This window comes from Melanerpes formicivorus, unplaced genomic scaffold (genome assembly GCF_026170545.1).
Source record: "Melanerpes formicivorus ecotype bairdi unplaced genomic scaffold, bMelFor1.0.p_v2 SCAF_6, whole genome shotgun sequence".
NCBI lineage: Eukaryota > Metazoa > Chordata > Aves > Piciformes > Picidae > Melanerpes > Melanerpes formicivorus.
In genome coordinates, this window is record NW_027142358.1 from 20,089,495 (window position 1) to 20,115,580 (window position 26,086).

At 40.3% G+C, this 26,086-nt stretch overlaps 1 protein-coding gene across 2 annotated transcripts; it reads left to right on the forward strand.

Annotated features, from left to right (window-relative positions):
* Nucleotides 1–1,240: 1,240 nt before the first annotated feature.
* Nucleotides 1,241–25,281, forward strand: MMRN2 (multimerin 2). Of its 2 annotated transcripts, XM_068140013.1 has the most exons (7): nt 1,241–1,784; nt 15,185–15,307; nt 16,673–16,779; nt 19,132–19,200; nt 20,344–20,514; nt 21,616–23,526; nt 24,779–25,281. In XM_068140013.1, the coding sequence occupies exons 1-7, from the start codon at nt 1,504–1,506 to the stop codon at nt 25,162–25,164; spliced, it is 3,048 nt and encodes a 1,015-aa protein (XP_067996114.1). In that variant the 5' UTR covers nt 1,241–1,503; the 3' UTR covers nt 25,165–25,281. The 2 variants fall into 2 exon arrangements, with proteins under 2 accessions (XP_067996114.1, XP_067996116.1); XM_068140015.1 differs by lacking the exon at nt 20,344–20,514 and having other exon boundaries at nt 1,243–1,784.
* Nucleotides 25,282–26,086: the final 805 nt, after the last annotated feature.

Here is a 26,086-nt window from a genome sequence, read left to right on the forward strand (position 1 = left end):
AGGAAGGAATGGAGGGAAGTTGCTTATTTCTTTCATTCTTCAGCCCAGAACATGTGATTTCATCTCCCCAGAGAAGTGACTACAATGGCAAGTGCAGGATTTGCACTTAAAATAATCTCAATCTCTATCTACCTTGCCTCACATGTCACTGTTGCTACCCTAGTGCTCAACTGCTCTTAAACAGCTATGTCTGTCACAGGTCAGTGAGGGCATCTCTGATTAATCTAGGTTTTTCCATGAAGCATTAAAGAGGGGCAATCAGGAGAAGGGTGCAGATCCAGCTGCTGATAAGGAGATGTAAATTCATAGCAAGGCCTTCCAAAATCCTAGAGAGATTTTTATCTTCTGTTTTTCAGCTGGCATTGGAATGAGTCCAGAAAAGCTTTCCATTTAATGCTCTGAATGATGTATTGAACTTTGGGCTATGCGTCTCAGCCCTCAGACTCAGACATGATCTAGAGTGCTGCACCAGCATTCTCCCTTGTTTTGTCAGTGAAGCATCATTCTCCTTCATTCTATTCTAGCAAATGACAGAGCTCACCACCCTGCAAGACAGTAGAGAAAAGAAATGCCAGTCTATGATAGCAATAAAACTAAAAGCAGCACCAAGCAAAACAAAATCACATCCAACCTCCATAGCCTACTTTTAAATTGATTTATTACTAGGATGTGACAATGAAGGTAGCTCTTTACAGCAGCTCTTGGCAAATGTTTCTTTTGTAACACTAATTAAAAAATGCACAAAAAAATTTAGGCAAGAGAGAAATTCTTTGAAATGATCAATAATCCTGACCTTGCTGAAGGACTGCATGAAAATTTTCCACTTTGGGAACAGAGTGTGATTCACAGAACTACTTTGCAAAGGCCACACAAAAATGGATGTTCATAAGCACCTTTTTTGCTGTGTGTTTATTCCAAGTCTCTTAATGCCCATAACTTGTTGTACATACCATGAATATTTTGCTGCTAAAGTCAAGATTTCTCAGCCTTTAAATTGTAGGACAAAAACCCACATGAGCAGATGCCAGAGCAAGCAGGTCCTTGACATTTTCTGGCTCTGTAATGAGAGTCTGTTATACCACTTAGTATTTTCTTTCCTTTCTTTTCTCTTCCCTTCCTTTAAGCTAACATCCTTTTCCTGTGCATGAGGGAGAAGGCAGTTGATAAAAGCCAAGTTCCTGTTCACAGATAAGTTTAGAAGGCAGCGAAGCTCAGAAGTTCCTTGAATAAGCTATATTCCTACCACTTTTTCCCCTCTCTGTCAGAGGCATTTGAGCCCCACACAGGAACCAGACTCACATTGTTAAATAGCCAGGGACGTTTCCACAGTAGCTGGGAGGGGCAAAAGCTTTTTCCGCTCTTTGTTATTTTCTTTTTTTTTTTTTTTCCTTCTTCCAACTTTCCAGTTAAAAAATATTGCCAGGGCATTCCTGAATTAATCCAGGCTGAGCTTCAGAAAAGAGAACAGGAGACAGGTGTAACAGGGTGGGGAAAAAACCCACCATGCTACTGAAGCTTTTACTCATCTGTAATACAATTGGATTGGCAAAGCTGGTCAAACACACAGACCATCGTGGATATCATGATGGCTCAGTGCACAGCTCACAGCCACAGATTCCTGAGATCTCTGCATACCCTCAGAGGACTCCTCTGTCACATGAAGAAGGTGGTTATTGGGAGGCAGAGGGGCTCAGGGATAATACTCAAGATCACCCTTCAAGTGTGATCTCACATCAGGAAGAAAGAGAGGATTTTGAAGCCGTGAGCCCACAATCCCGAAATGGGTAAGTACCCTTACATGTCTGTCTTACAGGTAGTGATAGTGCACTCCTGATACCTTCTTATGCTGTTGATGGGTGATCATTTTCAACAGAAGTTTCTCACTGAAATATATTTGATTTTAGGGATCAATCTATACCCAAACAGGAGGGCTCTACAGAAACAGAAAGCTGAATTGCTTGTGGAGGATGAAACCACAGATTGGGCCAGCTCTCAGCTCTTTGCCTAGTCTGAGACAGCAGATTGAAGGTTAGGGGTCTAGACACACCTGGAAGATGTGAAGCCTTCTAGTGATGTAGCACCATAGAACAAAATGCTATTTCTGGTAAAGCAGAACTAGAGGAAGTCCATTTACTATTTTTTCTCTCATCACAAACCAATGCTGATTATTTTTGCTGATTGTGGCAACATTTGCCCATCATCAGAATGTGCCTGGCTACAGACTTGGGCTGTGGAAATGGAGAGGGAAAGAGAATGGCAGGATGTTAGCAAAATAGTGAGAAATGAAAAATAAGCATGACCACAGATTCAACCCCTCACAAAGGTTTTCATGGCAGTGAAATGTTTCTCAGGTTAATCATGAGTAGAAGAGTAGCCATCCTGAATGGAAAAGGCTGGTACTTCAGCAGAAAGATTTCCAAACACTATGATTTCACAGGGCATGTAAGTAGGTCGCTAAATGTTTAAAGCAGATGAAAACCAAGCAGGACAGTAAATGAATCTTTTATAGCCCTGATGGATGCATACTGCAGAGCCCTGTTTGGGGTACAGCAGCATAGCGAGTGATGTTCACAACTCAGTGCTTTAGGATGTCCTGGTATTTTCCCTTTAAATGCTTCTGAGGAAGGGAAAAAAGGAAGAAGGAAAGAGACTGTAAAGCCTTGCTCATGTCATGCTTCCCTTTCACAAAACCAGAAGTATGCAATCTCATTTCTAATCTCATCAACATGTAAAACTAAGGTCTTCCCTTCTGTGTATAGCATGGTGAGAGCATTAAACCCCTGTTACCATTCATACTACATCTTCCCACAAATCTGTACCTCCCACCACTAATCTTAAGTCATCTTCTAAAAACCTGTAAATGTTGACTTCCAGTTTTCTGATGGGTAGCATTTGATAATGGAATGCACTGTTAATTCACCAGCATTTCAGACACTGTTAGAGGAAGGAAAACAAAGCCCAACTGGTACTCTGAACTTCTACATTCTGCTGCAAGGCAGTAATCATTTGATTGCTGGGTGAAATGCTGAAAGCACTCTGAAAACTACAAATACTATGAAAATTCAGTGATGTGAAAAGGTGAATGTATTGTTGTAATATAGATGTTTGAATCACCCTGAGCATAGCTCCCAGGACAAGATGTAAGCAGGCAAAGATTTTTGTTACATTATACAGCAAGATTATATAGTCTATCAGAACACACGTGTGTCACATCTTAATTGCTTATTTTCTACTGGCATGTAATTAAGGCATACAATAGGTTAAAATAACAAAACAATATTTTAACACATCCAACCAAATTCTGCCTCATTTTTGTCCTTCAGTTACAAGATGTTTACATTCTTTTCTGAGACTAAACATAGCCTTCTCTAATTTGATCAAAGGCAAGTCTTCCCCACAGCCTTCCAAAGCTATCTGAAAACAGCCTTCTTCAATGTGTAGGTCATCAAGACACTGTAATGTTGGATTTAGTCCAGAGGAGGGCCACAATGATGATCCAAGAGCTGTGGCTGGAACACCTCTGCTATGAGGATAGGCTGAGGGAGATGGGGTTTGTTCAGCCTGGAGAAGACTGCAAGGGGATCTTGTAGCTGCCTTTCAATACCTGAAGGGATCCTACAGAAAGGCTGAAGAGGGACTTTTCATAAGGGTCCTAGCAATAGGACAAGGGGAAGTGGTTTGAAGCAGAGGGAGAGTAGGTGTAGACTGGATCTTAGGAAGAGGTTCTTCAGGATGAGGGTGGTAGGACTCTGGAACAGTTTCCCAGAGTGGTTATAAATGCCCTCTCCCTTGAGGTGTTCAAGGCCAGGCTGGATGAAGCCTTGAGCAACCAAGTCTAGTTGAAGGTGTCCCTGCCCGTGGTAGAGAGAGGTTGGAGTAAATGATATCTAAGGTCCCTTCCAACCTAAGTCATTCTATGATTAATGTACTGTCCTGATGGGCGTTTCTTTCTTTGTTTAGCAGCACGTCATGTAATGCAATACACCACCAGCTATTACTCACCCTAATTTCTGCCCAAGAAGATAAATCTTTCCTTCTTTTATGGAGATAGATGCATAATGAGTCAAATCATAACATTCTGCCCAATTACAAAGCTATGCTGATGACTACAAACAATCAAAATCTAACCTGGCAGTAGCTTTGTTCTTTTGTTAGAGCCATCGCATTTATAGCATACACAAGCCTGGGAAGCTGGTACAACATACAGAAGAAACACGAGGCTCTTAGAGGAAAGTGGGGGGAGGGACTGCAAATAAGAAAGGACAGCATGGCTCCTTTTGTAACTGCATTCCAAATTCTACAAGTCATTGCAATGTAACATCACAGCATGAAGTCCTCAAGTGCATGTCAGGTGTTCATGGCTGGAATACCCTGCAATACATAGACATGTTGTCATGGATTTCCTATTTCCTCCCCACAAGTCTGACACATGCCTGGGTAAAAACATTAAGGGATTGGGCTTATATCTCTAAGGGGTAGAACAGAAATGAAAACATCAGGAATTGATTAAGAATTAAGAGATATGGGATGATAAAGGTGTGTCATAAAAAAAGGCTCAGTGATGCAGAATAATTTTCTGTCCTAATGCAAATTTGATTTCAAAATAGGAAAACACTTCATTTGCAGAACCAGGAAATAGATAAAGAAACAAAATCTCTTTGCTTCTGAGACAAATTTTTGACTTTCATAATTTTCTAGCTAAAGTGATGTATTTTTTTCCAACCTCTTGCTAATTTCTCTATGTATTAGGAATAGTGGTTGTTAGAAAAGATCCTTACATTTTAAAACATTTATAGCCCTTTTTTTCCTTAGTGCAGTTATTTGAATAATTAAGATCATCATGGTTAGCATGTCCAAGGTAATTACTCAGGATCCTCTGGTTTCTCTTTCAGCATGCAATGACTTATTAGACCCCAGTCAAATGGTTGGATATGCTACTGCAGTAATTAATTCCTCTCAGAATAACAAGATTCATCTAGTAAGAGTGTTGAGGGGAAGGCCAGGCCTTCTCCCCCCCTGTGAAGTGAAGGGAAAGAAAAATGAAAGAAAGGGAAAAAAAACCAGCTGGATTAGCAAGGGAAGGTGCTATATTTACAAGTGGGGCTGCAGGATATATGTAAATTATGTACATAATTTACAGTATTTACAATATATACAGAAATATACAACAAAGTAACACAGGAATGAGATTCCCCTCCTCCGCCAGGAGGAAGGGTTTCCCCCTGTACCCCGTTGGGGCGGTGCCTTTAACAAAGGGACACCATGGCCGAATGTTTTATAAACAAGGCAGGTCTAAACTAATTTCATTGGTGGAGAAGCAGAAGCACTGCCTTAAGTTTTGATCCCCAGTGAGACTAGTCTCAGTCTTGCACTCTTCCCCCCTCCTTCTGCAGCTCACAGCTTCTGGGCTTTTGGCCAGACTGACCTTGGAACAGATAAGGCCTCTACTAACACATTTGCTCTAACCATATTTTGCTTTAATTAACAATTGCTCTTTTTTCTCTCTTTCTAACCCTCTTTGGGGAAAAAGGGGAGAGAAAAAATCAGTGGCCTTTAGGTGACAAAAAAAAAGAGCAATGTGTGGATAATAATCCTCATTTCAACTATTCTTTAGAGGAATAACTAGGTAAACAGTTTAGCATCTCAGATGTTGCTATTATCTGAGGAAACAGGAGAAGCCCTGTATGTTCAAAGTGGACAAGTTACTTTAAAATGTTACATGCTACTTAAAAAACAAAACTGTCAAAAGAGGTCAGTTTTCCAAAGGAGACCACCTTTGCTTCTCTTTCCTCTCCTCTCCTCCTCAGCATTTATGCCTTATATGACTTGATTGGTTTGACTTAAGATATCTTATCTTGTGCCTAAGATGAACGGATCTATATGTACCCAAACTTTCAGCAGAATTAAAAAGGGAAATGAAAATATAAATATATATCAAAATATGTGTATTGTGAAATTGATGGATTATTATTATTATGGTGGCATTTGTTTTAGCAGTGGAAGATGAAAAGTAAAAGCAGTAAAAAAAAGTTCTTGATTTCATAAATACTCAAATATACAATACTCAAAATAGATAATAAATACATATTTTTTTTGCTCCTCACTTCCCATATAAAACAGAAACTCAATGCAGAACTTCACAGGAATGTGCTGTTGCGACTGGTGGTTTTCCTGTGTGTGCATGAAAGGAGCTAAAATAAAGCTTGTAGAGCTACCCAGGACATAACTAGATATGCAGAAGTTCTAGAAGTGACCCAGTAACCATTAAATAAGAGCTTGCATTAACTCTTCATTAGCTCATCACCTATTCTAAAACTTACCATTAGGCATAACCAGTTCAACTGCTGTCTGATCAAGTCACATGGAAAAGAATAATAAAAAGGTCAATGAGAAAATACAGTTATCAGGACAATGGTGTATGTGGATGACACGCTTACTGCCTTGTGAAAACTTGTTGTAAACTAACAAGCTACCTGGGAGAATATTTTTCTTTTCTTCTGTCCAAGATTTGGTAATGACATATGCCTGAGCAAGGCACAGTGCTGAGCTGGCCTCAGGGGAGCTGAAGGACAGGGCTAAACAACTGTACAGCTACCTGCTCTCCCTTAAGGCTATAGAGTTCAGACCTGGACAGACAGAACTGGATGCAGGTGTCCTCCATGTGGCTGGATGGGGACTAGGAATATGATGACTCAGCATTTGAGCAGAAAGGTTTCCTGGCCCTGGGAAGAACACATTATCTTCTCTGTAACCTTGCCATGAACTTACCTCTGTTGATCAGAGATCCATGGAAAGATTTCTACTGCCATTACTCTCAAAAGGGCTTGTTTTCTCTTTATAAAACCATGCTATTTCTCAGATGAAGCAATGCACTGAGGCAGAACTAGTGGAGAGCTGTAGCTCAGCACTGAGCAGAATTGGAGCGAGAGGCCTTTAGTCCATGTGCCTACAACACCCAGAACAGTCAGGTTGACAACTTGGATTTCATCCACTTAGTGTTCAGATCCCAATTAGAAAAAAGAAACCAAAACAAACCAAACAAAAAAAACCCCACACAAAACCAAAACACACACAAAAGAAAAAAAAAAGGAGAGAGAGAAAAGCATTTAAAAGGTGCAGTTCCATCACCAAAGCCCAAAGCTGCCAGCTGGCCTGACCTGTCTGCCAACTAACACTGTAAACCAGATCACTTAAGCATTCCATGTTAAAAATAATCTTTGGAAAAGGCAGAAGTTATTTTTAACTTTGCCCCTCAGTAACCCAGCTGACAGAGTTGGTCCCCACATAGATGGTTCACCCAGTAAGGGAGAAATTGACTGAGATGACGAAACGGAAATGAGCAGAGTAAATACAGCTGGTTTCCCCACCTATGACAAAGTCTCTCAGAACTTCTCTGTCTTTCCAAAAGGGTAATCCTTGCCAAGTATCTCCTGGTTTGTATTTGCTTTCCTGTTAGGTAGGTGGTTTAGTTATATTTCTTTGTCTTTAATCCACAAACACACAGTCTGTCACCTCTCTGGATTTTTCTTACAACATGTCTGTAAGAAACTGAAGAAAATCCTCTCAAAAACCCTCAAATCCATCACCGTGACTATAAATAGGAAAGGCAGAAATCTTTAGCACAAGTAAATGCTTAATGGCATTAACATATTTTGAGGCTTGGACACATGACTGTGTGAAGTCATCCTTGATTAAAGGAAGGCCTCCCAATAGCAGCCAGGTGTGTTGTCAGACTGACACACATTCCTCTTCCTCTGATTCAGCAGAAACAGGCACACAGAAGTGGGACTCTCTTGTGATTACCCAGGGTGTCAAAAGACAGAATAACTATTTTTGAGTGTAGACAAGCAAAGAAAATCCAAATCAGTCTTATTCCAAGGGAAGTCAGAACAAGACTCAATCTTAATAGCTGGTTTTTTTTTTTTTTGGTCTGCTTTCACAGGAAGCCTCCATTGATTTAATTACAACCGGTTTCATGCTGACTCATCTAGACAGGGGCTTTCTTAGGAAGACAGAGACTTATTCTTATGGGATACTGAAATTTCCCAGTAAAGGGGCATAGAACATATGCCTAAAATAGAACAGGTTTGGAAGAAACACAGCTTAACTGTGATCTACAGCCCAACATCCTGCAAATTAGTGAAATGGCCATTGAGCGCTCAACAATAGCTTTTGCAGTGCCAAGTTCATTAACAGAAACATTTTCCTATCCAAGGTAGGCACTTGCCTCCTTCCAGAACTTTAGGAAATTCTCCAATATTCACCTCTTGTTGAGCTGCACAGCTGCAGGTGGAATGGCTCCATTAGCATATTTGATAAAAATGACACAGGTTAATTGCATGCAATACAGAGGCTAGGAACCCTCTGTGCCCAAAGGATTGTTTTACCTCACAGCTCATTAGTGCAAGCTGCAACAACTCATTCTTTCAGCAGATTGCAATGGATCTCGTTTCGGTATAGCCACAGCACCACCATCAGCACTACTTCCATGTGGATCTGCTGTATTCCTAATGTGTGCAAGTAACAGCCTGTGAATGAGTGATTGGTGGCCAGCCCTCAACAAAACTATGCTCATGGCCAAAACACGACCAGGGCAAACATTGGTGCACATTGGCTGCACCTCAAATACATGCTGTCTGGGAAGCTTGTCTTCCCATGCATTTTTGAATCACTGGCATCAGCACAGCTGTGGTAAGTAGTCACTGGCTGCAATTCCTGCTTCAAGGTAAGGGAGTAAGTATGCTATGCCAGGGAATAGGCTGTAAATCATCTGTTTGGGGAAGGACAATATAAATGAGGCTAGATTTGAGGAAAAACATCTCGCATTTATTTCTCTGAAGTAGCTTGTACACCGTTTGGTATTGGCTCAAAATCAGCAGCCAAGCCTGCTTGCTCTTCACCTCCTGCTCCCAGTGAAGGTTCATGTTCAGGACTGGATTTTCTTCAGAAAGCCTTAACTGCACTAAGGTTTTCAGACATGCTGCAGGACAAATCTCAGCTGATAACAGACTAACTGGCCCTACTGTGGAATAAAAGTGGCATTCAACAAGTATTATTCAGGGTTCTGGAAGACTTCCTGCAGTGTATAGAAATGCACGTGTTTGAAACTACCACTCCCACTCTTTTCAGCCCAGCTTGTTAAGGTACACTGCAAATCAAGCAGTTTGATTGAACACCAATGAAAACCAGGGTGGCTTGGGGGATGAGTCACAACACAATCCCAGACCTTGCCTGAGAGGGAGCTGTACTCATCCAAAGGGAAAGATGGAGAGTCTGCTGTCTGTAATACAGGGCTGCTGGCTGCTCAGGAAGAGCTGGAGAATTCACTAACAGACCACTAGCAATCACTCACTGTTTGCTAATTAAAACCCCAGTGGCATACCATGCTCCCTTGGAGAAACAGTGCCTTTCACAAACAGCTGAACGCTTTCTGCATTCCTTAACAATAAAACAAGCTACGCCTGATGTGCACAGTCCTAGTTCAATGTAAATGTGGTATTTCACCTCTGGTTTATACATGCTGCTTTTTCTGGTCAATGAGAATATTGCGCTAAGGGAAAAACAGAACACACAGCCGCGTTCTTTTTCTTGCTTGCTTAAATTAGAAGAACACAGTCCTCTGTTGTCATCCTGTAGCACATTTAAGCAGCAATAATTGCTTATCTGGTGCCTTTTGCCCAGTATAGGAAAGTATTGTGGACCTGAAAATTTTTATGCTTTGAACAGTAGACACAGGAACAGCAGGACAGGAGTTTTCAAAGTAATTATAGAAACTAGCTTCCCTGAGAATAGAAACTTGAGGAAGCTCGTGTGAAGGACAACTCAGTTGTACTAGTACAGCCAAAGAAATAACAAAACTTATGAAGAAAACACATCCTGAAGTCCTGAAGCTTTTGCTCTGGCAAAAATTCCACTGACCTAGAAAGTGTCCTAAACTATGCATTGCAGTGTCAGTCATGAGAACATATAACAGAAAAATAATGTAAGAACCTAACTGATCTGGGGGGAACATTACTCACTATCATGCTGCATTTGTTGGTGTAGCAGTTTGTGAGAAAAGAGACTACACCGTGTTAATCTGAGCAGAGTGATAATTAGAGCAGATAAGCCATCTCACTTTACCTCCTGGTTCTGTGTGTTTCATATTGTTCATAACAACACAAGGTGTTATCCTAGAATTGTAGACAGAACTGCCTGCACTTCACTACATTTCAGTAAAAGCAGAGGTATTATGCAACATATGAAAAAAACACACCTTTGGTTTTGAATCAATGTTTAGTTTGAAGACCTTAAAAGTTCATGATAACCTAAATTTGCTGAATCTTCTTTGAATACAGAATGCTTTGTCATCAGATGTATTTAACCTCGGACAGAAGAATGTACTTGTCTCAAAATTACACAAAGTGCACAGATGCACGTGAAGACTCCTTTCAGTAAGGAGGTCAGAATAAAGCCTAGGAAAAAGCCCATATAGTCTAGGAAAGAAAATTATTCAGATTTCTTTCTTCCTGGTTTTAAAAGGGTTACTTTGCTTGAAAAATAAAACAGGAAAACCAACCAAACAAATGAAACATCTGTAGCCCTGAATTTGCCAAGCTTCCCTCAAGCATTGCTTCAACTTGCAGTATTGTGATAAACTTTACCATTCACCAGATTGGAAAGAAAGATCTTCTGGTCTGCTCACATGAGCAACTTCTTTCTACTTCTCTCTCTCCTTGGCAGCAGAAACTTGAGTCAAAAGGAAACTGTATTCAAGAGAATAAAAGCAGAGGGTGTTAAGCTGGTTATATATTCAGTGAAGGAAGCTACACAATTACAAAGGGGGGGGGGGGAGATGCAGAAGCAGAACACAAAGCTGCTGTGTTCCAGAAACCAGCTGAATAAAGAAAGTGCTATTTGTAAAAGAGCAGCTTTTTGAAACTGCATAGCCTGATTCAGAACCCACTGATGCCAGCAGAACTCCTGCTTTCCTCACTGAACTTTATAGCAAGCCTTTCTCAGTCTTTGCTTCACTTAGCATTAAAGAATGACATATTTTCCCTCAAGGTTTCCCTTAAACGAAACATTTGACAAGATATGCAAAAATTACTGTGACAAAAGTTAAATATTTGGGCACACTTATCTATATTTCATCTCATTACAGATGGGAAAGATAGGCCTTACTTAATTATTCAACAAAGGAATAAATTTTTGTAATCTTAATAGAGCTTGAAGACCCTAAAAGCTTTTGTGATTAAATCCAAAACATAGTATTACATAGACTTTCAGCTCCATACAAAAGTTTTGAATATCACCTGAGAGAGAAACAGTGAACAGGCACTAAAGCAAAATGGATACAAAGAAATGTGACCATCATTAAAGGAAGTTTTTATCGAGAATCTTTCAGACTCTCCTTTTCTCGTGCTATTCATTCTGCATAATGCTAACAGCTGTTCAAAGCAGGCATCAAGCTGGGATCAACCATTAGTCAATTAGTTTCTGATACAAAGTAACTGCTTTTTCTAAGTGGGAAGTGCATCAACACACCATCAGGGTTTAGAAAGGAAACCTCATATTTTCTATTAAATGTGTGTGTATTTACACATGCAACAGAGCACAAGCCCTGCCAGTCACACAATGCTGTTCCTCCTCATACACATGTTGATGCATGTACACATTTGGGTTAGATTTGTATGGCTCACATGACTCACAGGACTTGCATGAGAGCTGTGTATGCTGGGAAGAATGAACCAGCCCAGATGATGATTCACAGGGTGTGGGTTGTTTTCATTAGGAAAGAACAAGTCACTAAAGCCAAAGAATCCAAAGGAGTTTTCCACACTGAATGCAGATTCCTGCCTGGATCTGGCAGGCACTCTGTGGGCAGACCTAAGATACAGTACCTAGCAATGATGCCAGCAGCAATGCCTGGTCACTTTACTTTTCCAGCAAATTTGAAGGGGAAAAGCCATTCCCAGCTATGGCTTGCTGGACGTGAAAAAGAACAGCCTAAACACAAGCACAAATCAAGTCTCTGTTTCAGAGCTATTCATCCTACATTAAAACACTGAAGAGCGATACAGCCTTAAAAAGCCTGGTGGACTTCTGTGCATCTCAGAAGCAGACATCAGCTAGAGCATACCTGCTGGTCTGTTAGCTTTTAATCACCCACTGACACAAGCAGAGCACTTGATTCTCAAGAAGTAATAATTTAACAAAAACTTGATGATTTATTTTCTGTCCCACAGGAAAGACTGATAACTGGCATGAAAATTCCCCACCCCATCACTTGCAAGGACCTTAAAACTACAAATCTTCAAGAGTTGTTTTGGCTTGAAAGCATAACAAAGGCTGCAGCAGCCTGCTTTCCTGTTCAGCTTTCCCAGCACTGCAGGCTTTGCCAGATTCATCTCTTAGAAACAAGGGCAGGAATAATTTTGCTTGCATGAGTGCTCACATGAAATTGCAATCACATTTTCCTTAAGAAACAGGGGAGCAAAAAAAAAAAGCCATGTCCCAGCAAGCCTAATGAACTGTTCACAGCAAGGCCAGGCTGTCTGACCTTTCCTCCTCACATTTCCCAGCTTCCTTGCAGCTTCCTCCTGTTCTCCTGGCTGTCCGGCCACTGTGGCCGCAGCTGCTGCTTTTGCGCAGGACTCAGTTCCTCATTGTTTCTGCAGTTCTCTCAGAGGAGCAAAGTTTTTTCCATATATGCTGATTATTGGACAGTTGCTTCCTGTGTTCCCATTTGAAAACATACTGCTTAAAGTTCAGTTGTTCTTTATCAGACACCGCTCCCGCCCCCACACTACTCCATTATAACACAAGCTCTAAGTCAAGGAATACAAGAACCCTCCTGGTGTCACCAAATTCTCCAACTGATATGATTTGATCAGTACTCTATAAGGTCTGATATTGCTTTTGTTCTGAGCAACTAGCGTTGATTTCTTACAGGAAAGGAAATTAATAGCATGCATAATGACATATAATAAGATTTCTCATCTTTCTGCAGACTTCTTTAAGCACATATGATGCATACACTGACAGCAGCAATCTCTAAGGCTCATAGTAATGGCTACAAAGATCCAGTGATGCTGTTCTGTGAGAGGTAGAACTGTAGACCCCTAGGGATTACAGAGCAGGAAAAAAAAGATGTGCAAATATAGCTTCTGCTAACTTATCAGATTTAGTCTTGGGCATTCAAACTTTTGAGGGACAAATTTTCAAGTACTGGATTGCCAGCAGCAGTATCATGAACAACAACGTTTTAAAAATACCACATAATGATCAGGTTTTGCCATCATGAATATACCTGTCACATGGACATCTAACATAAGTGTAGCTTAGTTTTACTGAGATTCAAGCAGTCTTCAGCCAGGACAACTAGTTTCAATAGTACTAGAGTTCTGTTTCCTCTGCAGGTGCTTTACCATGAGGGAGCGATGAAGGCCTCAAACCCTTTTTGCAACAGATTTCAAGCCAGTCTTCCCATCTGGAAAATGAGACTGGGATAGAAACTGTGAAGTTGGTGTTTTGGTTCAGAATAGTTAATCACTCCAACCTAACAAGCATTGAGGGATGTTTGGAGGAGCTGCAGATTCTGCTGCACAGGGAGGAGCTGGATTTTACAGGTCACTGGGAAAAGAGGAGCCCTTCATAGCAAGCCTGATGCCCAAGCAGCACACCTTGGGGAAGGCCACAGGTTCCAAGCCTAAACCACAGAGGCTGAGCTGCCACTTGGTGTGCTGCTGTAAGCTCCTCATCCCTTAAAAACATATCTTCATTTGTAGAGAGGAACTAAATGAAATCCCTGCTTCTCTTTCTCAGGACAGGAACCAGTTAGGTTAGGTGTTATCCTGGCAGCCATCTCTACAGAGACATGGGGAAGTTAAGGTGCATTAGCTGCAGCAGGAGGGTGGTATATATCTTCTCATTTCTCTCACCCTACTGCTTAACACTCCTTTCCTTAGGAAATGGGATTAGCATGTTTTAACATCAGTATAGTGTTAAGTAATATCGTCAGAACTTTCCAAAGGCCCCATGTTCATGCTGTATTAGAAATAACCATTGTAGGTGCCCTTCTACAACAGGCAGGACACAGAACCAAACCTGAATCAAAAACAAGGCCCCAGACTGTCTTTAAGACAGGTTGCCTGTAAAATGGAATTGCTGGTTTAGTGACTGAAATGTTAACCAGAGCAGAGAGCCCTTATGTCCCTATAGCTTCTTCATTCTAAAAAACCTGTCACATCTCTTTTCTACTCATTACTATTCATAGAGAATGGTAGGACCCCTTGGTGTTTAACTGGTGAACTTCCGCAAACACACTATCTGAAATAATGTGTTGCATAGGTTATGAACAATGACTGCAATTAGTATTTAATCAGATACTAATAGTAATTAAAAAATTAATTATTTCCCATTCTAGTTACTACTCCTCAACTTCTTGTCACTTCTGATCTTGGATTTTAACCATCAAATTTCAACCAGCATTACACTTTCATGTCTTGAAAAGGAAGAGGCTCACTTACACTCTGGGATTAACAGATGCCTATATAATTCTGGCTTGGAAAATTTAACAGCCTAGTAAAATTCTTTTGTCTATAGCTAGAAGCATAAAACTAAAACCCAAGAAAACAGCCCTCATGTTTACCAGATGATTTCCCTGCAGATGACTGAAGAAATGATTTTAAAACTAGACTAAATAATAAAATCCAATCAGTTACTGTATGATCTTGAAGAAGTACTGCTTAGGAAGACTATTAATGGAGAATGTATCAGGTTGATTTTTCACAAAAGCAGTCTGCCTCAACCTGATGAGTCAGTCATTGACTCAACCTGATGAGTCAGTCAATAGGCATCTGAAATGGTAACATGCCAAGAAAGACAATCTGCCACTCATAGTGATATTAACCTGCAGGTTATCATGGGTTGGAAATTTCTTCTGCTAAATAAAAGGACTGGAAATAATGCATCAAAGTTGACCCTTTTGTAACCAGCTCAGATAAACATCCCAAATGAAAACAAACGGGCTGGGAGTGGAGGGAAAAGATCAGAAGCATTTTCCACTTTGCTCATCGTCCAGCTGAAAAAAAAAAAGGGGAAAAAAGTAAAGTCCTTCCACATTTCACTTTTCTTTGGCACTGTTACAAGCCAAGACTTAAAGACTATTTCAAATTCCTTTCCCATGTCTTTCTTCCACTAGAAACTGGTGTCCCTTCATGCAGTCCCGGCTGGTAACATACATAGAAGCCTGCATGAAAGAGAAATACATTGTGAACTCCCAACAGCCCTGCCTAAATGGAGCACCAGACTGCCAGAGGATCATGTAAGTATCGTAAATAAAAATGACTGAAGACAACAGAATTTCCTCTGACGTGTCTAAATGATATTTTCAAAAGTACTTAATGATGCATTTTAAAAAAAGTAAAGCATCAATTCAGTTTAAAAACAAAGCAGAACAACTGCTTTTCCAAGCCATCAAGCACAGGACTACAAGGTGATTTAGTGATTTTTCCAAATCTTCCCATGTTTACTCAGAAAAAAGCAGAGACCATACCTTTTCCATGAATTTCAGGTCATGAGACACACACCTAACTCAAAAAAATCCCTGCCTGTGGCCATCAGTGAGACCACTTACATGGCAACAACGCAATTTCTTACTCTTCTTTCAGGACTGGCAGCCCTAAGAGTACTAGTGATAGCTAATAAAATACTGCAAAGGTACCAGGACTAATATATTTTTAAATCTAGGAGACACTGACTCACAAAACACTTATACAGTGAAATAATACTTAATACTCACCTACAGGTTTCCATACCTATAGAGTTAGTTAATTGCAAAAAATGTTTCTGTTAATTTCTCTTTATTTTGATGACGACAAAGTTTCATGGTTACTTCTAAGCCAGTCTTCAAGGAATTTTTATCTTCACTGGTACCAGTGATATTTTAAAAATATTTGTTCAAACCCAGAATTTTCTCTACAACTCATCAGAATACTATAGATGTTCGAGCTCAGTCTAAACTTGATTACAAAGGACTCAATTACAGAAAGTATTACAGGTGAGTTTTTGATAGTTCAACAGATTTGCCACCTGTGACATTTCTTAAACTTGTGTCAGATCAGTGCCAACATGTTTGGGGAAGAAAAAAATACAACCAACCAACCTACCTCTACTGAAGAACAGGAAATTTTACACAGAGAGAGTGATTGCCCATTGGAATGGACTGCCCGGGGAGGTGGTGGAATCGCCATCACTGGAGGTGTTCAGGAGGAGACTTGACAGGGTGCTTGGTTGCATGGGTTAGTTGATTAGGTGGTGTTGGATGATAGGTTGGACACGATGATCTTGAAGGTCTCTTCCAACCTGGTTTATTCTATTCTATTCTAAAACAGTAAAGCATGAGGCAGACCTCTGAAGTCCTGCTCAGTGAGTAGTAGTTCTACTCTTTCTCCTTGTAAGAATTTGCACATACCTCTTGCAGACAGTAATACTGAAAAGCAGTTTTATGTAGGGGGAAAAAAAATGCTGTGGGCTGCCCAAATATTTTACTAAGCAGCAGAGATACAGTTTCTGACAAAATTCTCAACTGCATTCTGTATTCAGCACCAGACTGCTGTGAGTGAATTTACACTGAAACACACCAGCTGACAATAACTTGCAATCTAATGCCCAGACACTTATTCCCCAGGTACAGGACAGCTCCGAAGCCAGTCTATCAAGTAAAACAGAAGGTTTTGAAGTCTTTGCAGTGGAAATGCTGTCCTGGATTTATTGGCAAAGACTGTAAACAGCATGGTAAGGAAAGCTAATGAATAAGCATGAGAATTAATGACTAAATGCCAGTCATGGTTTCCTTTTTGTGCTTCTGTTTTTTTGTTTGTTTAGTTTTTGTTCTGTTTGTTGTTGTTGTTGGGTTTGTTTTATTTTTGAGAACGGATGTCTCATTCTCTTTGGTGCACTACATCCCAAATCACTGCTACCTTAAAATAAGTAGTTGTAATTAGCTGCAATTAGTAGGTAATAGAGGTGGGTGCTTGTTCCTCTATTAATAGTACCTTTCTAGTCTTTACACAAGGAGAAAGGTATTAATTTGCCAGAGTGGACCTGTCAGAGGTATGAGTCCACCTAGAAATGCCTATTTGCAGGTGGAAACTGGTGACATTAGAAAGCAACCCTAGCATGTGAAATGCTCCTATGGTCAGCTGACAAGATGAAGTCATCTGACTATGGAAATCTCAATGTGTCCAAGTCCAAACAAGGTAGGCAGTTTCACTCTCCAGCCTGCACTGCTACCTCCTCTGTGCTTGCCCTGGTCACACAGATACTGACTCCTAGAGCAGGAAGCAGCTTTACAATGCAGTAACAGCCCAGGCTATTACTTCCATGGAAGCTCCAACAATAGCCTTTACATGTCATAGAATCAAGAAAGCTGGAAAAAACCTCAAAAATCATCAAGTCCAACTTGTCACCCAAGACTTCATGACTAACTAAACCACGGCCTCAGATGCCAAGTCCAATCCCCTTTCCAACACCTCCAGGGATATTGACTCCACCACCTCCCTGGGCAGCCCATTCCAATGGCTAGCAACTCTCTCTGTGAAGAACTTTCTCCTCATCTTGAGGCTAAACTTCCCCTAGTGCAGTTTGAGTAGGTCCAACTGTCCTGGATCCCTTTGTTCTTAAGGGCTGCTGCCCAGGGTACTTTCTGAATAAGTTGCTTGAAAAAGTTGAAGTTTGCCCTCTGTAAGTCCAAAGTGAGGGTTCTGTTACTGCTCCTCCCTATTTCACTGCATATTGAAAACTCCGCTATGATCAATGCACCCTAGACAGCCTCCTACCATCACATCTCCCACCAGCCCTTCTCTATCTGAGAACAGCAGATCAAGCAGAGCCTGACCCCTGGTAGGCTCACTTAACAGCTGCATCAGGAAGCTGTCCTCCATACATTCTAAGAACCTTCTGGACTGCCTCCTCTCAGCTGAGTTAAGTTCCCAGCAGATGTCTGGCAGGTTAAAGTCACCCACAAGGACAAGATCTGACGATCTTGAGACAGCCTCCAGTTGCTTATAGAATACTTCATCTGCCTCCTCATCCTGGTTGGGTGGTCTATAACAGACTCCAACCAGGATGTCAGTTTTGTTAGGCCTCCCTCTGATTTTAACCCACAGGCACTCGATCCTTCCATCCGCAACCTCTGTAACTCTGCATTATTGAATACTGATGTGTGAAGCTGCTAAGTAAAAGAGAGGGGAGACTGTGGTTTAAAAGCCGGAGTGCTTCATGGCATGGGCAGGATTTAGGAAATATTACAATTTAAAGGGATAAAGGGTAGCTCCCTCCAGCAATTAAGGCAATCGTAACAGGCAAACATCTGTGTGAAAATTTTCACACAGTCTGTCTAGCTCACTTACAGACTCCACAGATAAAATGGAAGTGCATGGTTTTGTCTCTGTAGGTTTAGCTTTTCTTCACGTACCATTTTTATTTGTAGATTTATCTTTAGGTGATGCCCCAGCCTGACCTTAATATTATCAAATGCAGTGCTTCTAATTTAGTCTCTCCTTCCTTACACTCATGGACCAAAACTAGCTTCTCCATCTTTATCTCTGCATTTGTACAGCATCACTCACTATAGCTGGTGGAACAAGGAAGAACAACTCGCAGACCTTTTGGTAGGACCCCACCAGGAAAAAAAACAAACCAAAAACCAGATCAAAAACTAACCAAACAAAACTTCAACAAACTTTGCCCCATCTATTTGCAATAGCTTTATTTCTTAAGAGCAGTAACTCCCGAGTTAAAAACCCCATGCTGTTGCATAGCACTACCATTTATGCAATGCTGTATGCCAGTGCTGTACTGCAACCAAATTCTCCAGATAACATGTTCTTGCCCCGAGAAACCTGCAACACAGACACTTGTCTCCACATGTCTGCATCAGTTACACTGCACATGAAATTGCCCTGCATTGTCTTGATAAACAGTAGCAGCTCCTACATCTAAATGTGCTTGGTGCCATGGTTTAGTTGTTTAGGTGGGTTGGATTGGTTGATGGGTTGGACACGATGATCTTGAAGATCTCTTCCAACCTGGTTGTTTATTATTATTATTAAATGTTTTCATCAATGTATTATGTCTCAATTGCAGATCCCAATTTTATTCTGGTGCCAGAAAATCAAACTGAAGAACAAGAAGAGGAGGATCTCTCAAACCAGAGTATGGGCTTGAAGTTATTTTGCTTGACACCATTTTACTTTTCAGTCACTGATCAGGAAAAAAAGGTTGTATTTTTTTTAGCTGTAATTTAACATGGTAAACTATGGAGAATATCTCAAGTGAAAGCATTATTTGGGAAAGCTTTGACACAATACATTTATTGGCATACATGAGAACGAACTATAAAGCTAGATAAACACTCTAGACAAAGCAAGTTTTATGCTAGCTTTATGCTCCCCAACCAGAACACCAGCCAGTACAGAGCATTAAATGGTGTCATGGATGTTTAACCCTTTGATCTGGTTCACAGGAAAGTACACCATGCTCAGATATCTACCAGAAAATGCTATTTAAGAGAAGATACAAAGTAGCTTTGAGATTATTATTGTGAGGTACTGTAGATTCATAGTCTGTCCTACCAACCTAAGGATCCAAGGACCTTTCCTCACCCCTGTGACGTGGTGTTTTATTAAGTATTTTCTAGCAATTTGCTTTAGGGGAGTATCGCAGCTCTTCTTTACATTGTGCTCTTGGCACTGAATGCATAAGCAGTTGCTTTACAAGAGTTTATAAAACAATAGATTTAGAAGTCAAAGGCAACCCTAGAGGGTGACACCCCCAGGATGGCTCAATTTCTGCAGTGCTCACTGTACACTTTGAAATCTACAGCACAAATTGTGGTGTGGTGGGTTTTTTTTGGTAAAGGCATTTGAAGGGCCCCTCAGCAGTCAGCTATGACAGTGAAACACCCTATTCTTTTGATTCCTTAGTGGAATGCCTTAATTGCTCTTTCATCCTTTCCTTATATTCTGGGTTGTCAAACATTGCTGTCCTTTCAGTCAATGGCTTCAAATGAACTTCTAGTCCAGAACATTTTTACGGTGTGGGGAAATTTTCAGTGAAGAGCAATTTACTGCCATCATGGCTAGTGTGGCTGCAGTTTTTCTGCTATTATTGAAATGTTTTGAGTTTTCATACTGTTGGAAAAAAAAAATTGCAAAAGAAACTGTGAGGTAAGGTGCTATAAATCAACAAAACCCTGCCTAAATGTCAGAGCAAAGAGTACACAGGTGTTCTCAGAGGTCTTGTCGCCTGGTCGCTGCACTCTGTTGCATGACTTTGTTTTTTTAATCTTGTGATTAGTGTCATCAGTGGATTCAAGAGAAATGTTGGAAGTCATTCAAAATCATGAGGCTTTACTGGATGATCTTCAAAGTGATATTCATCAAGCAGTCAGCAACTTAGGTGACTTACAGAGAATATTTGAAAACAACGGTACAAGCATGGTGTTAGAAGTGAACCAGAGCAATTCAGGTGAGAGGTGTGACACAGAATTATCAGCCTGCCAAGAGGCCCTGTAAAACCACACAGATCAGGAAGATAACTCAACCCCAAAAATACCCTAATATTCCTTGGTCTGCTGGTTGCTCCTAAGGAGAGAAGAAAATGTGTGCAAACCCAATACAAATGAACAAACTAAACTCAAGAATAGCTTGAAATGGGAAATGAGATGAGAGATTCCTTTGCATCTATCTATAATTTCAGAATATGCCTTAATCACAGAATAAAGAGGCTGCTTATAACTGAAGATTTGTTAGCTTACTATTCTGCTTCTATTGCTTCTTTTCTTCCAAGAGTTTAGATTTGGAGTTTTGTACTTATTTTTATACTCATGCTATATACTCTGATGTGTAGAATCTCAGACTGGGTTGTGTGGAAAAAAACCAACCAAACCAAACCAAAACCAGTCACCTTTTCTCTTCAAGATTATTCCTGCCATATAAAGAAACGGGGGGTGGGAGGAGAGGCTACCAAATCTGACCTATTAATGCAAGACATTGGCTCACAGAAGCATTTTCTAAAGATACAGACTGTTGTCCTCAATGAACTTCAAGCATGAACACTGAAGGTAGAAATCAAGCCTTAGTACAATTCTTAACTAGAACAGATACTTTGCAGATTTTTCAAGTCCAGTCCTGGTCTGGAATATTCATCTGTACCACTTCAGTGAAGTAGAGGTGCAGTGTAGAAAGCATCAGAAAAAGAACATTGAGACAAATAAGCAAGAGTCAACTAGCTAAGAATTGTTGTGAAAATGGGCAGTCTTAGCAACATAAAAAAGTGCTTGTCCTGGGGTTTTCAAAGGTCAGTATTTTTATGACTTAAGTGGGGCAGTCAATACGTATCTAAGTTATTGTCTGCAGACTCAAAGACACAATGTGCTTCACAGTAACCTTGATTTAACTTCAGACTAGTTTCACAATTGTCAAAATAAATTATGTGGTCAAATTTTGGGGAGTAAGATGGCAGTAACTGCAGAAGAATACATACTTGAGACTTGGCCAGATTAAGATGTGTTCCAAAAGCAGAATTTAAATTTAATGAAATTATTTTTCTTTTAAACTGTTTTAACAGATCCACAGGAAAGGCTTCTGCAGCAAGTTTTGTTTCCCCACGTGGAGAATTTTCTAAGGAAACATTTTAACCCCATGTGGACAAGCTTCAACAGAAGCTTACAGAATCTGACAAACATGGTAAGAAACCTGTCCCATGATGTGGAAGCCAACAAGAAAAACATAGAAAGGTTCCAGGAGAGTACTGTGCCCAAGAAGGAATTCCAGGAGCTGGGAACTAAGTTTGACTCCAAAGTCCAAGAAAACATAGTGAAAGTCGATCAAGTGAAAAGGGATATAGAAAACCAACTGCAAATGCAGCAGGCTAGTATTCACTATAACCTCAATGCAATCAAGGCAGATACTGACACAAAGCTCAAGAAGATTCATAAAATACAGCAGTCCCATTTCTTAGCTCTGAATGACAGTATTGCGAACATGAAACAGGAGCAAAACAATCTTGAAAGTAAGTTTGAGACTTTGATAAGAAATTTAACAGAACCCTCCTCACATCATGGTCCCAAAGATGAGAATACCCAGATAACCATCAGACAAATCAATGACATTCTGGCAGGGCATGCAAAGCAGCTTAAAGAACTTTACATGGAGTCAGATGTGGCTTTTCAGAATATTGAAGTTTTAGAGAAGTGGTTTAAGGAGATGAAAAAAAATATCTCAAAGTATAGGCCAGAAGATCTTACAGTAACTCTAATGGAGAAATCATTTATTATGGAAGAAAACAAAGCAGCAATCGAAGGGCAAATATCAGAGCTCAACTATACTCTGTCAAATCTTCGGGAAAACTATTCAGATCTGTTGAGGTACATGGAGGAATGCAATTGCCAGAGAATATCTTCTGACACTGATGTACTGGAAGAAGATTTACAGAATACCACTTATTCCCTTGAAGGCACTCAATCAAACTTCAAGGATATGAAGCACTTAGAGTCAGTTTTCAGAGATCTCTTAAGGAATGAAATTGAAGAACTTTCTTCAGCTTTTCCATCTATCCATCAGTCCCTTAATCTGCGTCAAGAAGAAAATAGGCAGCTTCAGTTGCAAGTCACAGCTTTTGCAGAAGACATCAGCATTTTGAAAAAGAGAGATGAAGAAATTCATCAACACATCAAGTATCTCAATAGCTCTTTTGTTTCTCTTTTAAAAGACGCCATGCGGCATGAAACAGCACTGGAAGCTTTACTAGGAGAGGAACTTATGGAAGTCTTGTTTGAAGAAGATCCTAGTATCCTAATAACATCAGTATTTCAGCTGCAAGAATCTCTCAGACATATCTCAGATAAAATCCAAGAACAAAATAGAACTTTAGAATCTCTTACAAAGAGATTTCATCTCTTGGAGAGAGGTCAACGGAATAACCATGATGCTCGTACATATCCTAAGCATCCCAAAGAAGAAACACAAACTTCCCCTACTGTAGACGAAGTCAGAAGTCAATACAGTGTTGCAGAACATATGGAACCTAACTATGAAGCTGCCAAAGATGACTCTTCGGATAGCTCAGCTTATAATGATATTATGACTCTGAAGAATGACATCAAACACCTGAGCCTGGCAATCAAGAGGCATGAATCTAGCAGTGACACAAACTTCTGCTGCAATCATACAATAGCAAATGTAATTGAGCCACTCAACATTTCTGTGGAGAATTTCTCAGCAGATTTAGCAACCCTCAAGCAGAAGCTGGAGGAACATCTGCTGATTTTTAAAAAGCTGTTTGGAAATGATGAAGAATTAGTTGCCTCAAACATAAGTCTGGATGTTACAAAGATTCAGTCAATGCTGACTAGAAAAGTGAGGCGGCAACAGAAAGGTCAAGACAAACAAAGGGACAAGAAAAAGCCTGAGAAGCACAGAGAAAATATGGAAACGATAAGTGGAAGAAATACAGTGCATACAGGACTTTTGGAAAAAGGTGGGTGGTTGTACTTGCTCCTATGCAGGTCTAGCTTCCTTCTGGGCCCCATGCACCCATGTTGGTTGCAGGGCCTGTGAAGTACCTTGTGGGATGCTGGAGGGAGAAATTCTGTCATTATTTACCTCCTCCCCCTGCACCAAAATAAGCAGGCTGAGTGAGAACCAAGCTGATAGACTGCTGCACTTTGCCTGAGGCCAGTAAAACTGCGTACAACAGAGCTGCTGGAAAATTGGCCCTGAACTATTTCAACTTCATTTGTTTGTTGATGCTTTTATTAATGTAACAGCAGTTCTCTCTTTTGAAGCTAATAGGGAGTGCTAGGCTTCCTACCCTGCTTCTTTTTCCTCTGTCAAGTTTATAAATATCTGAGGGGTGGGTCTCAAGATGAAAGTGCCAGTCTCTTTTCAGTGATAGGACAAGGAACAACAGGTACAGGCTAGAACACAGGGAGTTCCACCTCAACACAAGGAGACACTTCTTCATGGTGAGGGTGACAGGCTGCCCAGAGAGGCTGTGGAGTCTTTGGAGAATTTCAGAACCCACCTGGATGCATTCCTGTGCAGCCTACCCCAGGCGATCCTGCTTTGGCAGAGGGGTTGGACTCAATCTCTGGAGCTTCCTTCCAAACCCTAACATCCTGTGATTTTGTGAGTTTGGAAGGAGTGCACTCAAAGCACCAAATCCTTCCCAGCATAAACAGATCCATAAAATGAACTGCTATAATTTGCACAAGTGGAACCAAAAAGACTGACAAAACAACTTCAGAGACAAATTTTCAGTTTATCCTTCACCGTGATTGGCCAGTTTCTTTTCCCTGTAAACATCGGGCCATAAGCACTTGGTAATTACAAACCACCACAGCTTCAGCATTGGGCTTTCATTGTAACCCTTATTACGGGCATGTAACAGAGTAAATATCATCCTCTTTAGGCATCAGTGCTGTGAAACTGCAATTAAGACTGAATAAACAGAGAATGTAATTCAAATTAATTTATTTTTAGAATAGCAAAAACCAGTATGTTCTTTAGGATAGCAAAAAAGCAGTACTTTTTTTTTTCCTGGGTGATCTTATACTTTGCCAAGAAGATATTTCCAGGGAACCATTTGATTTCATACCTGTTTCAGTCATTTAACTCTGCAAACCACACAGAAAAATCAGCAGTGATAGAGCTTCACCCTATTCCCTCTACTGGATGACCCTGGGGAGGGAAAAGCACCAGTTGCTAAAATCCTGTTCCTTTTTTTTCAGACTCATTGGTGGCATTTCACGTGGGATTCACAGGAATGGATAACAAAAAAACTCTGAGGTTTAATGACACATACCTCAATTATGGAAACGGTTATTTCCCTGAAGATGGTTACTTCAAAGCACCACATAAAGGTGTCTACCTGTTTGTCGTCTCTGTGGAGTTCAGTTCAGGGCCAGCATTAGGACGTCTCTCCTTTAGCCGAGGGTACAAAAGAACTCTCTCAAGCAGTCAGAGGAAAACACCAAATGGAAACACCATGACTACTTTTGCTATGGCAGAAATGGAGAAGGGAGAAAGAGTATGGTTTGAATTGCTGCAGGGCTCTGTAGTGAGACAGAGTCCACCTGGGACCACAATGGCTGGATTCCTAATATTTAAAACTTGAATAGTGACATTTTGTTTTTATTGGTATCTTTCCATAGATGCAATGGATCAATTAACTATTGCTTCATCTGTGATGTATTCAATCCTACTGCATGTGTTTAAACATAGCACTACCCTAGGTTTGTCTTCATGCTTCTTTTCTGGAAGTGTTTGGCTTGTAATTAGTTGCTTATGAGCAGCGATGGGATTTTCTTTCAAGTAATAAGCTAACCATTTGGACTCCCAAGTAAATGAGCACACGCATTCCCAAATCCTTCCACTGTGAGCACTGCACCTAATGACAAAAAATTACTTATTAGTAATTTCTCTTTACCCCTGGCAAAAGAGTATGTTCCCATGACAAATACCCACACCACTGGCAAGGAAAAGATTTTAGGAAGGACTGTACGTATCAGCTTGTGTGTTTTGTGGATAGCAGCTTAAAACTAAGAAATCAGGATAATTTTACCTTTTAGATCTCTGTGGACTAGAGGCAGTAACAGACTGCCTTGGAAAATTTTGCAACTCACTCCAGTGTTTAAGTTTATGCACAATATGAACACTAGAAAAGATGGATCAAGCCCAGTATGTCGCACCCTATGCTAGGATTTCTCAGCAAAGATCTTAGAAGTGGCCTGGTATTTTTGCTTCTGGACCTCTGTTGCATTTCAACTATACTTCAGAAATTTGAGAACAATAAAATATTGTTAAGATTAATTACATTTAGATATTAGGAAAATTTAAAAAATATTGGTGAAAATGCAGTTTATTTCTAAAGATAATCCTAAATAATATGGTGAATTCAGCCCAAAATTCAGCATTTAGTAAATAGCTTAAAAACCAAGCAAACAAGTAAAACTAATAGCAAAAAAGCAAATTCAGTGGTCTGCTGTCACTGTGTAATAGAAAATAAATTACAGTAAATCCAAGAGTAGAATTTCTGA